At 45.5% G+C, this 14,719-nt stretch overlaps 1 protein-coding gene across 1 annotated transcript in view; it reads right to left on the minus strand.

The window, feature by feature from the left end:
- Nucleotides 1–224: 224 nt before the first annotated feature.
- KAZALD1 (Kazal type serine peptidase inhibitor domain 1) overlaps nucleotides 225–14,719 on the minus strand; it is a 45,453-nt gene continuing 30,958 nt past the window's right edge. Inside the window, exons 4-5 of the mRNA XM_083149214.1 lie at nucleotides 4,334–4,481; nucleotides 225–2,811 (exon numbers count right to left, since the gene is read on the minus strand). Of these exons, the coding sequence (XP_083005340.1) occupies nucleotides 2,720–2,811; nucleotides 4,334–4,481 (240 nt within the window). The 3' untranslated portion in view covers nucleotides 225–2,719. The remainder of the gene's footprint in view (nucleotides 2,812–4,333; nucleotides 4,482–14,719) is intronic.

A 14,719-nucleotide genomic window follows, 5' to 3' on the forward strand; every position in this document is an offset into this window, starting at 1 on the left:
TGACCCGAGTTTAGGAATGTGAACAGCCGCAGGGCAGACAGTGCTCAGATCCCATTTTCCAGTCCCAGATTTCCTTGATGTGGAAAGGAACGGGGCTTTGGGATCCAACGCCATTAAAGATTCTGAGCACACCCTTGGGCACCTAGTAATGAACGTATGAGTTGTTTAAAGCATGCAGAAACAACAGGCCCATAATGACGATGCCCTTTAAAGATGTGCCACACTTAAGATGTAAGTTGCTTTATATTAAATATGAAAACCAACTTTGTCATTGACAGTACTTTTTATATGCACACATTTAGGGACAATGCATTGTTTCTTGTTGACTCTAGAATAGCAGATAATTCTGGACAATATTTGTCTTTACACACAATAGTTTGTCATACTGTACAATACTATATGAACCTTAGACATGAAACAAGCAAATGCCTAAGCAATATTTTAGTTGCTCTTCAAGCCAGCTGTACCACATAGACATTTTATATACTCACACCTCACAACTTTTCCATGGCAAGAATAGGGACACTCTTAGACCGAAAAATAGGCATGGTTTATGCAAATGATGGCATGTCATATTCAAATGAGGGCCGTGCCCCCATTATCACCCACTGCGACTCTGAATAGACAACCACCACCACCCCCCACCCCTACCCCCGCAGCAGGACACTGCCAGCCGCAGAAGGGACGTGGGAACGTCCCCAAAAACCGGGACGTTCCCGCGTTTAGCGGGACAGTTGGGAGGTATGTATACTGCAATATTTTGAACTTTCTGGCTGCCCCATCCGGTGGAGGATAGCAAGGTTGGCACAACAGGGGGGGGGGGGGGGGCATGACATCAGGATAGGGGCCAGATGCACTAAGCTTCAAAAGTGATAAAATGAAGAGTGATAAATAGCCAGCCAATCAGCTCCTACCTGCCATGTCACAGATAGGAGCTGATTGGTTGGTTGCTTATAACTCTACATTCACTTTTGAAGCTTAGTGCATCTTGCCCTATGAGAGCTGTGCATCACTCTACAATGCCCAGATTGACTGGAGTGTGGGGGGCAGGGATATGATGACATGATGGAGAATCACATCATTGCCCCACCCACTTTCACTAGGCTGCGGGGAGTGTACAGGCAGCTATGGGGAGGGCTGGCTCAGGTATTGGCAAGCTTTCCCTCCTTTCCAGGTTGGATAGGAATGCCACTCGATTTTCAGGAGACTCCCAGCCATTCTGGGAGGGTAGGCAAGTATAAAAGCATCTCAGTGTTTCCTGTGCAAAATCATTTGGTTTGAGACAGTTATATGTTGCCAGAGTAAATAATAAACACTGTCCCGCAGAAGGATATGGTTCCTGCTGTAACATAGGAAAGTAAAAGATGAGCTTTCAGTGAGAGCCAGTCAGTCACAAACCTTCTAATTCACATGATAAGTGATGAGTACTGAGAAAACATGGCACTATAAAGCCTCTGTGTCATTAAGCAAACTGTAATAGTTAGCAGCAACTTGAGCCACATCTAATTCAAAATTAACAAAGTCATGTATGTTAAAGTAACACACCTTTTTTTTTTTTTACAGGTAATTGAACTTTATTAAAGTCTGACCAAACTTAAATATTTTAATATTTAGATATGAACCATAGTGGTAAAAAAAAACAACAACATCGTTCTGTGTTAAGCAAACTTGGCAACTTCCTAGATGTCACTTTCATGAGGGGGGAGGAGCCAGAATGGCTCAGTAGGGGGACAGTGTTGTTGAAAAGTGGGTGGGCCAGTGGGCATGATGCTTCAATGTAGCCCTACCCCGCACCCACTACACAATGCCACGCTTACTGGTATTGTGAAGTAGGGGCCGGGGCAAAGTTAAAATTTTGTCATTGGCCAACCAAACTGCAGACTTGGAAAGTGGGCAGCTGCAGGCAGCTCTTGGAGACTTGCACACTTTTCTGGGCAGTCACTTCATTAGACAGGGCAGGCACCATGGTCTCCACCACTATGGAACCCAGGAGAGGTGGAGCTGCACTTGTGTGTGAGGTCATGTGAGCAGGGGAGAGGCGAGCACAAGAAACAAGGAGTGCCTGCTCAGGGTGTAGGGGCTCCCTGCTACGGAACAGCATATGGTACAAGTCAGATAGCTGAAAATGAAGTCATCTAGTATTAATTAACCAGCCCACATAGTGCACCTCTGCCAACCTCTCTGTCATTACGTGTTTGTTATATTAAGGAAGCACTCCCCAGCTGGTATGCCAACCTGTTGCAGAAGAGAGAAAGAGACCATTGTGGACATATGCATAAGTTATTTCATGTATATTAAACAGCTGTACAGTATATATTAATGATAAATAGTAGCCTTGCTTGCTCTACAAAAGCTGTACTTTTTCTAAAAAAAACGATGGGATTGCACAAGCAATTGCACTCACGCCAGAACCGTTCCCAAACTAATTGCCAGAAGTACAAAATAATCATTTTTACAAACTGTATGTACAACAGCATATATTATTTGCTAGTCTCAGTCTTCTTGCAAAAACAAATATTAATTTTAATACTGAAATATTGAAAACATGTAACTTCTTCAAAATTCCTTCAAAGTATATCTTACAAAGCTTACAAGAGCGGGTCCAAAAATATAAAGTGCTTTAAATTTGTCCCTTGTCGCAACATTTACTTTCTGCTCACGAAGGATGGAAGTGAGAAAGATCCAGAGCAGATAACAGTGTCCATCATGCCATGGAATTTCAGTAATAATCTGAATCCTCGCTTTCGGTCTCGTCCTCTTGGAACTGGTTTCGGAATTTTGGCAGAGACAGTCCAGTCATGTTGAGTTGATCTAAGGCAGGGAAAAATCAGGCAATACAGATTAATGAACGTAAACAGAGTTTTTGTCTCTAACTGCAAAACATATGAACGGTCTAAAAAAGATGTAAAAACTCCTATTACAGAGCTTCAGACCCACTCGCTGTGGGCCTAATTCACTAATCCGTCCGATTGTTGGGGTTTGCGGATGCTTGAATATGCACATGTGCAAACTCCCAGAGTGAATGCATTCAGCGAGTTTCACACTTGCTGGAGCGTTCACTCCAGGATGGGCAGGCATGCAGCGGGGACCGCCCAGTGTTTCATGGGCATGATCACAAAAATGGTGGCTGCGCCCACAAGAACAAGTTGATGCCTGCTTGAGGCGGGCAGCTAATGTGACATGGTGCCAGCACCTGCCCAAAATTCGTCCATCTCCAGACAGAAACAAAGTCAGTCTAGACTGACTGTTATTAGGGAAGGGGGGTGGAAATAATTTGATAACGAGCGACCATGAAAAGCAAAATCAGGTCTTAAACAGGCAAGATCTGACCTGAAAGGTAAGAGCGTTACATACTGTGTAAAATAAATGGCCCCGATGCTTGAATTAAAAGTTCCTCTTCATTTACTTTTGTTGAAAGAAGCAGTGAAAGGCAATTAAAAAAGGAAATAAAAAAGACAGAGAGATGAGTGACATCGGTCAAACTGTTCTGCTGTTCTTTACCTCATTTAGGACAAAGCTACTAAGGCGTTTAGCAGGTGTCATTTGGCCTTAAAGGTGCATACACACTGTACAATTTTTTTAACCAACTTCGTTGAAAGGCAATGATTACCAATTTCCCTTGAACTCAGTGTCCTGGACGAAAGATGTTGACAAAAGATGTTGACGAAATATGTTGATGAAAGACGAAAGATGAAAAAAGATCTAGCTACAGTTTGTAGGCCCTGAATAGTTTTATAACTTCCCGCACCTCTGTGTGGGGTCACATACATTCATTAGGATTACATTTCCTAAATTAAGAATATAAAGGATGTTTAAAGTCTCCTTTACCAATGATGCCAGGAAGAGCTACTTCTACTATTCAAATATATATATATTTAGACTACCACCCCTACAGATGGAGCGGGTCTCGCTCTTGCAAGGGATGGCGGAAGACTCGCCATCCGCCATCCCCCGCCAGCCGCCGTAAGGGGTCGCTTTACAATGGGGCTCCCCCCAGGTCCCCGCCGCCTCGCCGAGGGTCGCCCCGGGTCCCCGCCGCCTCGCGCCCTACCCCCCCCCCCAACCCTGTCCGTCTCCCTGAAGTGGAGACGGACAGGGTTTCCGTCCCCACCACCGATGGGAAACTGAGACGCGCGTGCGTGTGAGACGCACGCGCATCTCAATCAGATGGGGCACCTCTCCGCCAGTTTCTGGTGCTGCCGCAGCGCCAGCAAAAATGAGAGGCGCTCCATCTGCATCTTCCATAAACAAAATCAGGTTATTACATTTTTTTTATATTAGTTCTTCATACTCAACCTAAAACTTTATTCATATGAACTAGCTGTCCATTTACCTGGTGTGAGCACAGTGAGTGTGGCTCCTGCCATCACTTCGCCAATTTTGTTCTTAGCGTAACAGCGGTAAGTCCCTTCATCTGTAACACGGACTAATTGTATCTGGAGCCATCCAGTCACTTCATACTTCTGTGGACCTCCCCTAAACTAGAAACATAAAGAACCACATAAAAAAAGTTAAACAATTACTTTGCTGTTATTTTACCAAACAGGGCCACAGTCACAGTGGGAGCAAATAAAAAGGAGCAGTTTGCACCTGAGAAAAACCATAATGGTGTGTGTGTGTGTGCGCACGAGAGCATGTGTGCGTGTACGAGTGTGTTTGTGTGTGTGTGGGGGGGGGGGGATTTAAAATATGCAGAGAAGTTTATAATTGGGAAGCGGCGTGTCCAAGTTGAATTCTAACTTCTGCGGAAAACTAAAGCTGTCCAGTATTTGTCACTACATTTAAAATCTTATCTTCCCAGCATCAAATCTAGCGTGTTTTGGATTCAATATAAGTCCCTATCGTGGTGATTCGGTTTCCATTTCACATGAGACCTTTTCTTTCTATATACTGTACCTCCTCTATAGGAGAGCTCATAGGGGTAAATGGGAGTTCTATTGAAGATTGGGATGTGGCCCACAGCAACCAATCAGATTATATATTTTACCTTCTAGAAAGTGCAAAATAAATAAGAAGTCAAATTTGATTGGCTGCTATGGGCAGCATCTCGTCTTCAATTAAACTCCCATCTCAGTCAATTTAAACCATTAGCTCTTCTGAGCTAACGGGGTAAAACTCACTGAAATGTATCTTCCCTCTCCTGACATTCTCCTCACTTGTATCTCCAACTGTCTCTCTGCTATCTCGTCTTGGATGTCCCAGCGCTTTCTTTAACTCAACATGTCTACGATCGAGCTAATCATCTTCCTATCGTCTTGCACAATCTTACCTCCCACAATCTCATTATCTATTAATGGCACTACTATTTCCTCTAGTCCCCAAGTGCGCCATCTTGGAGTAATCCTTGACTCTTTTCTTTCCTTCAAACCACACATCGCACCTCTCATACACCTGCCGTTTCATCTAAAAAATATTCCAGGATCAGAGTCAATTTCTCCCCCAGGATGCTTCTAATAGCCCTTTCACACCCTACCTTGGACCCAAGTTATTGGACCGAGCTTATATCCAGGGGCAACCAACTCAGCAATTTGACCCGGGTTATAAAAATGGTTTAACCCGGGTTGCCCTCTTTATAATGGGCAACCTGGGTTTAATGTGAAAGCACTGACATTGAGATCCTGCATCCAACCCGGCTTTGCGATGTGAGGAGGGGTTAGGGTTGCATACCCTCCAACTGTACCGATTTAGCCGGTACAGTAACGGTTTTTAATAGTCTATACCGACTAAATCCTGCTGTACAGATTGTACTGGTTTTTCATAGGCAGCTCCTTCGACACTGGGAGTTGTAGTTTCCTAGTACTGTTACACTGGCGGCTAATCTTTGGGGAACATGAGGGGGAGTGGCTGGCCAAGACTACATCTCCCTGGGGAACTCAGTGGGCCCGCCTCTCCCTGCTCAATGATTCCTCCGGTTCCCTGGAAGCTCTGCGCCTCCTCTCTTTTCTCGGGGGAAGGCATAGCAAGTGCACAGGCACTACCGTTACAGGTCAATGGGCAGCTTTAGGAGGCCTGGGGGCGCAGGAAGCAGGTGAGTGCCACTAGCAATATACTCAGGTCACCCTGGGGCCCTGGTTATGTGATCTGATGCCAGTGCACATTTGAATGTGTACTGGTTTTTCCCCTTCATATGTTGGAGGGTTTGTGGTTGGGGGATGAAGGTTAGGGTTTGGCTGCAGGTAGGGAGACTTATGGGCCCCATACATCAGCAATTAATTGTGACAATCCTCAGATCTGGAGATGATTGTCACAATTAATCTTTAATGTGTGGGCTCCCCCTTTTGGCGATCTCTATTAAAAATTGATCGGGATGGCCAATCGATTGCTGAATCAGATTTTTAAGCATGCTTAATAATCTGGTATTATCTGCGGTTCTTTTTTATATGTGTGGGCATTCCCAATTCGTCTTCTTCATCTATTTACATTATGAAAAGAATTAACATCTGAAATGACAATCGATTGAGCTGATGTATGGGCACTTTCCAGATATGAAGATGCAATCTTTAGATGGGAAAAATCTGCCGATCACTGAAATAAATCTGTAATGTGTGGGCAAGTCAAACAGATTGTAGAATCCATTTATCTGGCCAAAAAATCACTGGATCTGGAAAACCATTAATTGTGATTGCTGATTTATGGGGCCCATAAGGCACTAAAAAGAGAATTTAAGGTTAGGGAGTAATGGATGAGAGCTAGTATTAGGCTGTGTGGGGGGTTGGGCAATAACACAGTGGGGGGGGATGTAGGGTTGGGCATCAAATGGGGAGGGGGTAGGAGAAGAAAAACCTCTATTTACAAGTCACAAACATGAGTTTCTACAGGCAGACTTTAACAGCTGTAAATAACTGGTTCATCAGGACTACAATTAGACCTGACCACAGAAAATTTGAGAAAAATGTGTATGATCATCTGGTTTTAAGCTACAAAGAAATTAACTTTCCTGTTTTCCAGTATTTTAAAGAGCAGTGGAAATGTCTCCCTGTTCCTTAGAATCAACACTAGAAGAAGTGCATGGAACTCGGTCAATCCGCACTTCATTGTTAATCAGAATTCCGTTTTAAAGGATTTGCATAAGATTTTGGTAATCTCTTACAATTGAAGGAATTTAAGATGTTTCTGAGATCATAAGTAAAAATATTATTCCTACATATAAAGGCTTGAAGCTTGTAAAACTGGCCAGGCGCCTTTGTTGGCTGCTTTGTTCATTTACTAGCACAAAAGCTGAATTAAACATACTTTTGCATATGAGACTAATATGTTTTTGATCAGACTGGAAAAACAACAGACAGTTTGTGTTGGGCAGAACACCCTACTGGCAATTCTGCAATGACTTGTGGGTGGTCATATCCATAGTAACTTTGTTTTCCTTTAGCTAATGGCTACAAAAACAATAATTTGCTGCATTTACTATGTAAGCATGTGTGCAGTCAGTACACCATGAAGGCGCAGTAGCGTAACCAGGTCCCAAGTACAGTAATAGCATTCCTGCGTGTGTTTTTTTAATACATTGCGGTAGTATGTGACGTCTTATGTTGTGTACACACAGTGCGATGTTGCTTGCGATTCCATCCCGATTCGATTGGGATCAAATTGGTATTAAATTGAACGGCAAGCTAATCCCATTCAATTTGGACTATATAGTACAGATATGTACTATACTAGTGTTTTTCAACCACTGTGCTGTGGCACACTAGTGTGCTGTTCTCAAGTGTGCCCCCAGAGCTAGAGATGACCACACCAGTATACAGGCACCGCCAGTTCAACTGTTATTTACTGGTCTCTTCTTTTCATGTAAATGGCCAATGTATTTTATTTTTGTTAACTGTGATTGTTTTTTATATGGGGGCCAATAAGGTTTATTTTGTTTCCTGTGGGGACCAATGTGTTTTGCCCTGTGGGGGTCTCATGGTGTACCTTGGCAATTTTTAAATCTTATATAGTGTGCCGCAAGGTAAAAAAGGTTGAAAATCACTGTACTATACAAGTAAGCTCTTTCAAAGCAAAAGCTTCGAAAGCTAGTCTGCTACCTCCTGTGTTTGTGCAAAGTTGAGAGAGAAAGAGACGTAGTTTCACTCTATGTAGTTTCACTTCCTGACAACAGATGGCAGTGTTTCCTAGACACACGGACACTAGACATATATATTATAGTCTTCCTTGCCTGCACAGACTAATTCACTGTTCAATTTACACTAAACGAGAGTGCGCATCGGGATCAAATCGGCATCAAATGAGTCTGAAAATTATACGATGTCCATTTGATTTCAATTCGATTTTGACTATATAGCCAAAATCGAACACAAAATCTAACCGAGTGTACACAGCTTTATTGCAGCAAATAGTGGCCCTAACAAATTATAATTATTGTGTGTAGAACCTGATAGTTGATAAATATACTCCATAAGGAGGGGCAGTGAGGATTAGAGATGCGGGTGAGAAAGACAAGCTTGACCTTGATTCTGAGTTATGCCTAATTTTGTAACTAGATGTTACCTTGACTATCAATACCAATTCTATGTATATACTGTACTATGGTTCTTTAGTTCAATAGCCCGATAGAAGAATTATGGTCAGATGTGCTAAGAATCAGAATCAGAATCATCTTTATTGGCCAGGTATCCTTGCGTATGCTTGGAATTTTTTGTGGTAACAGTGCAGCATCAATCAGGGAACACAAAGGGGGTGGGAAGAGAGGCATAAACATACATCACATACATTTCACATATATCTAGAACAGTTCGAGTTAGTATTTAGTATTTGGTACGTTCAATACGGTTTAGTTGGTGGACAGCTATTGGGAAGAAGCCTTTTGTAGTTCTTGTCGTCTTTGCTGGGATGGACCTAAAACGTCTGCCTGACGGAAGGGGTTCAAACAGGTTGTGGCCAGGGTGTACCTTGTCCGCCAAGATCTTTCCTGCACGCTTATTGACCCTGGCTAGGTATAGTTCTTGGACAGTGGGGAGCTCCGCCCCAATGATCTTTTCTGCCATCCTCACCACTCTTTGCAACCTTCGTCTGTCATTCTCGTTTGCTCCTCCGAACCAGATTGTGATCGAGGAGCAAAGGACAGACTCTACTATGGCAGTGTAGAAGATGATCCTGCGGGATGTTAAATTTCTTGAGTTGCCTCAGGAAGAACAACCGCTGCTGAGCCTTCTTGACAGTTGTAATGATGTTGGGACACTTTTAAGCTTGAAATGATAAAATGGAGAGTGATAAAACACCAGCCAATCAGCTCCTAACTGCTTTTTCAAAGGCTGTGTTTGAAAAATGACAAGAAGGAGCTGATTGGTTGGTGGATTTGTGACACAGATGTACTGTACAAGTGTTGCACGTGAAACTGATCAGTGCAATGTGCTCCGCCAAGTCGCTCAGGACACAGCACACTGAGAGAGGCTGTACAGTATATGTAGGCACATCTGTATATGTTCAGTTAGAATGTACTGTCTATGGACATATAAGTCTGCCACACTCTCATACTGTAGCCATGGAAATTAGCCAAAGAAGGCCAATACTTTTTTAGATAAACACTTCATTTTCTATCTTTTTTTCCTGTGGTCTGAAGCCAATCCAGTGGAAATCCTCTTTTAAGTGAAAACTAATGATTTATCATTGGATAAAACATATACGTGAGCTCATGCAGAGTTGGCAGCAAAATTGGTGAAAATTAAAATGGGTTTGCAAATTCAGTATACCCGACATATGCCAGGCGGCACACACAGCCCAGCAACCTCCCTGAGCAGATTTAGACCTCATGGAACCATAAGCAAGAAACAGATTTGGACCCCCCTTTACTTAAACAATCCCCCCAATCAGTGTATTCAAAATCTCCACACACCCTCCCAAGTCAGCCGGTGTATGCCAAATCCTCCCTACAACCACAGTCAATGTATACCAAATACTCACCTATTCGGTATATACTAAATTCCCCTCCCACGCCCAGTCAGTTAGTGCATGTCAAATCCTTCCCTGCCCCCCACCGCAGTCAGTCAGTGTATGCCACAATTCCCCCGCAAAACCCCCTTATTGTAGCAGGGGAGATAGTACTGCTGTGTACTGATGAGCAGAGACTCCTCCTCTGGTGCAAAACAGACATGGCGGTAACTGTATTGGTGGAGGCTTCAGGAGTAGGGTGGCCAATCCCGGGATCGGCGGGATCCCGGCATTTGGCCCCTAAAATGCCGGGATTTCAATCCCGGGATTTCGGGATTAGACTGCGCATGCTTGTGCTCAGACGCTACCCGTCTTCTCCTGTCCTGGGCAGTGCGGCTCTGCGCAGCGTGACAACGTCAGAGATCATGCTGCGCAGGCCACACAACAGCAGCCTCATCCGACATCCTGTGCGCACCGCGCTGCCGCTGACCTACCACCGCCCAAAAGCCTGCATTCGCCTCTACCCATCCCGAACCCCGTACCATCGCCCGACAACCACCCAAGGGCTGCATCCTCCCACCAACACGCCCTGGCTGTATCCGCCCAGCTCCATCACCCGCCCGGCCGCACCACACCTGTAAGTAAATATGCGGGCGGCCGGGGCGGGTTTTTGTATTAGGGAAGCCAATCCCGGGTACCCGGGAATCCCGGGATTGGGCATTTTTCAATCCCGAATTCCGGGATTGAAAAAATGCCCTGGGATTGGCATCCCTAATCAGGAGTTTAGCAGGGATGAGTCAGTGGATAAAGCAGGGTGAGTCTGAGGGAAGCATGTCCTTAGATGCAGGTTCTTGAGCCTCTAAACCCCAGTCCCAATAGAGGTAAGGCTGTACTCACAATCAGACTCATTGTTATGCAATCCTTTGGTAGCATAGCGGTAAATACACAAATGCCCCTGAGCGCACACATCAGGGTGGTTGGGAAGGTGGAACCACAATCACTGGTTCACTACTGCACAGCAGGATGCTGGGAGCAACTGTACTGCCTGCAGGATGCATGTCTAGAATGTCCAAAACTCATGCCAGCCACCACTACAGCAGTGAAACTGGCCCACAGCGCTGGCCGCACATCGCCCTCCTTACAGCCCTGTGTACAAATTTCCAAACGCATCCACAAGTCATCTTCGCAACTGAATACTTCATCCTGTATCATGACTAAAATCCATCCCTTCATGTGCACATGATGGTCTGCATGAGCCACATTTGCTTGAACACGCCATTACTGAACCTTGCCTATTGGAGAAGCCCATTCCTTTCCCTGTTCCACCTCTCTGGGCGATAGGTTAGGTACGTGCTAGTGTGCACTGGAAAATTTACGCAGGAATCATGATCACAATCACTGCGCAATACTCTACACAACCTGGTGTAGTTCTCACTCTGCACCAGCTTCAACCGTGTCGAAAGAGAATCAAACAAACAAATTCAAAGTGCATCTAATGAGTAACACTTCTCCGCCATATGGAAGAAATTGCAGACTTTAATTGACATTTTTGAGGATATGCAAAAGTCCGGGAGCCTCCAGGATATTCGCATGCTGGAAAGTATATCCTGGAATTCAGACGTATTTATTTTTTGTGCAGAGTATATTCCTCCCGGTATGTGAAGCCGCTTTATGATCTATAGAATGGAGTTATAATGAGGAAATACTGTATTTCAAAAACAAAAAACCCGTAGTAATGTTTTTTTTTAAAGAAGAATGTTCGGAGACGCATCTGTCTTTCTTCCTCTGGTCCTCTCATGGTAATTTTTAGCTTGGCATCTGGTTTATTTTACTGAATCAAAGTCTTTGTGATTTTAACCTACAAATAAGTTTTCATTGAAAAGTTAATTAGGCTTCATGAGCATCAGGCTTGCTGTTTCCACTAAGTTCTGGCTCAGTGACAAGTCACCCAGAGAGGTTGTAGTAATGCTGAGTTTTACTCCAAGCTGTGTGGTTGGTGATAAACCTCTCTGCAAATAAATATTCACAGAAGTACAGAAGACCCATTATAAGAGGTAGCAAGGACATGTTATAATGTATAGCAAGGCAGAGCTGACGGTATTAATGTGTAGTACTGTATAACCCCCATATTTATAGTATACCATCCAACATTCTGCTTTTAGAAACAGAGTAAATTATAAAATGGTAGGGTGGCTAATCCCGGGATCCAATCCCAGGATTGGGATCGTCAGGATCCTGGGATTTTGGGGAGAAATTATGCATGCGTAGTCTAATGAGCGGACAGAATCTGAGCGGGTGCACAGATGCTGCCCGGCTTCTCCCGTCCCCGGCAGTGTGGCTCTGTGCATTGTGACAAGGTCAGAGGTCACGCTGCGCAGACTGCACAGCCCTCCTCCGTCCTAAGCCGCACGGCCCACCCACCATCAGCCCTGGCTCCATCTGCCTGGCTCCATCAGCCCGGCTCGCCCACCCGCCCTGGCTCCATCAGCCCGGCTCGCCCATCTACCCTGGCTCCATCAGCCCAGCTCCATCAGCCTGCCCAGCTCCACTGCCCATCTTCCCGGCTCACGGCCGCACCACGCATGTAAGTAAATATGCAGGGGCGGCCGGGGTGGTTTTTTTAAATTTAATTCCGGGATTGATAAACTGCCCCGAGATTAGCATCCCTATAAGATGGCTCACAAACTTTTTCCTATGACACATACATGAAATTGACTGAAGGAAGATGCTGCAATAAGGGGTATTTTAAGGGTCCCATTTGTTAATATTTGTAAAAATATTACGTATCCCATGAATACATGGGTGTAACAACCAGAGACAATGGAGTCGCCTACCTCCGGACTCCAAGCCCTAAAGGGGGATTGGCATGTACAGCAGCACCTGTGTGGTTCACAACAAGGTCCAAATGTGGCTGCTGCTCTTCCATTGGAGCTCTGTGATGTAGTCACTGCTGCATAGTGCCAGGAGCCATCTAACCCCTGCAATAGGGTACAGAACCGCTGGTACCACTCGGCTTGTGTTGCAGCAAGCAACGGTTCCCCTGCCGCTTCAGCAGGACTGAGAGATGGAATCCGTTTCTAAATGCTGATTCTAAATGCCGAGCATGACCCTGACCCAACGGCCATTCTCACACAACACAGCTGTAACTCACCAATTTGCTGTGGGAAATTGTTCACACATACAATATTTGTTTTCCCTTTTTTTAAGGAGAGTGGGTGTCCCACTCGGGCGATTGGAATGAATTTACGCAGATGCATTAATGTATGAACAGTTTTTGCTCACAAAAGCAGCCCCCAAGGTTCCTATGGGGTCTTTTTTTTTGCCACATTCTGGAGTTGGCCAATGAAGGTAATGTCTAATTTCCCCCAGCACTCACCTCTCACGCTTGTGTGCACAGAACGGCTCCTAGCTACCACATTACCAATCCATTCTAACACAACTCAGGGATCCCGAGACCCTGAATGTTTATCTTATTATATTAAATTCTTGATGGCCATGATAAGAAATTACACAATGTACAAATGTTAGATTTGTTAGAATTGTGGTGGCGCTGTGATTTTGTTTTTCAGTCTACGACCCTAATGTTCCAGGTTTTAGAATATCCATGCTTGGACACATGTGACTGAGGGCGGGATGTACTAAGGGAAAAATGTGGTAAAACCCCCGTTTTTTCAAATGTACTAATACCCGACCGCCGCATCTTTGCAGGGCAGGGTATCACCACCTTTGGGTAGCGATACCCTATAGAAGCCTATGGGCTTCTATCGCCACCTGCCGCCCCTCGCCGCAGATGCCTACCCCCTCCCAGTCCTTCATGAAACTCCTCCTCCCCCTAGCATATGTCACATCCGGATTTCCTTCCGGCCTGCAGGGGGGAGGAGGAGGCGCCGGGGACAGCTGAGCTGGAATGTGACGGACAGGTATCGTGGGGGGCCTCTGTCACCACACTGCGATGCTAGCCGCATATGTTAATACATATGCGCTAGCCTCGTTCCGGCGGCGAAGGGCAGTAATGTATTTTAATACATCCCACCCTTAACAAGTAGCTCAGTCAAATCATTTTGATTTAACCATCTATGCTTAGCCATGGATATACTGTACTTAAAACCTGGACCATTGGTGTGCCTTGAAAAGCTCATCTAGGAACCTCTAGTCTAGACCTGTGATGTGGTTGAAGCAGGCCTGGGAACTCTAAAGCCATACTCTGCCAGCTAACAAGCACAATTTGCCGCCAAATTTGAAATGAGGTAAAAAACTATTTAAAAAAAATACAACTCTTTTCTAAACTAGTAGCCAGTTATTCATTATATCCATGCTTAGTACTAGGGTGGCCAATCCCGGGATCGGGATCGGCGGGATCCCGGGATTTGGCCCTAAAAAGTCTGGGATTTCAATCCCGGGATTGGAGTATCCAATCCTGGGATTTCGGTATTAGACTGCGCATGCGCAGTCTAATACCGGGCAGCGTCTGAACACTCGCTCAGACGCTGCCCGACTGTTCCAGACCCCTGCGTGCGGCCTGCGCAGCGTGACGGTCACGCTGTGCAGGCCACGCACACCGCCCACAGCCCCACACTGCTGTCAGTGTCACTCCTCCTGGCCGCCCGCCCCCACCTCTTCTCCTGCGCCGGCCAGCCCGCCCCTTCACTGACGCCGGCCCGCCCGCGCCTTCCTCCCGGCTGCAGTGCTGATATGAGGAGGTGCACGAGCCCGACGGCACCGTGCACCTCAGAACCTACACCACTCCCGGCCGCCCGCCTGCCAATGTAAGTTAATCTGCGGGTCGGCCGGTGTGGGGGTGGGTATCGGGCACATGCCAGCAAACTAAGGATGCCAATCCCGGGATCCCGGG

Source organism: Crinia signifera, chromosome 6, assembly GCF_055691185.1.
Source record: "Crinia signifera chromosome 6, ASM5569118v1, whole genome shotgun sequence".
Lineage (NCBI taxonomy): Eukaryota > Metazoa > Chordata > Amphibia > Anura > Myobatrachidae > Crinia > Crinia signifera.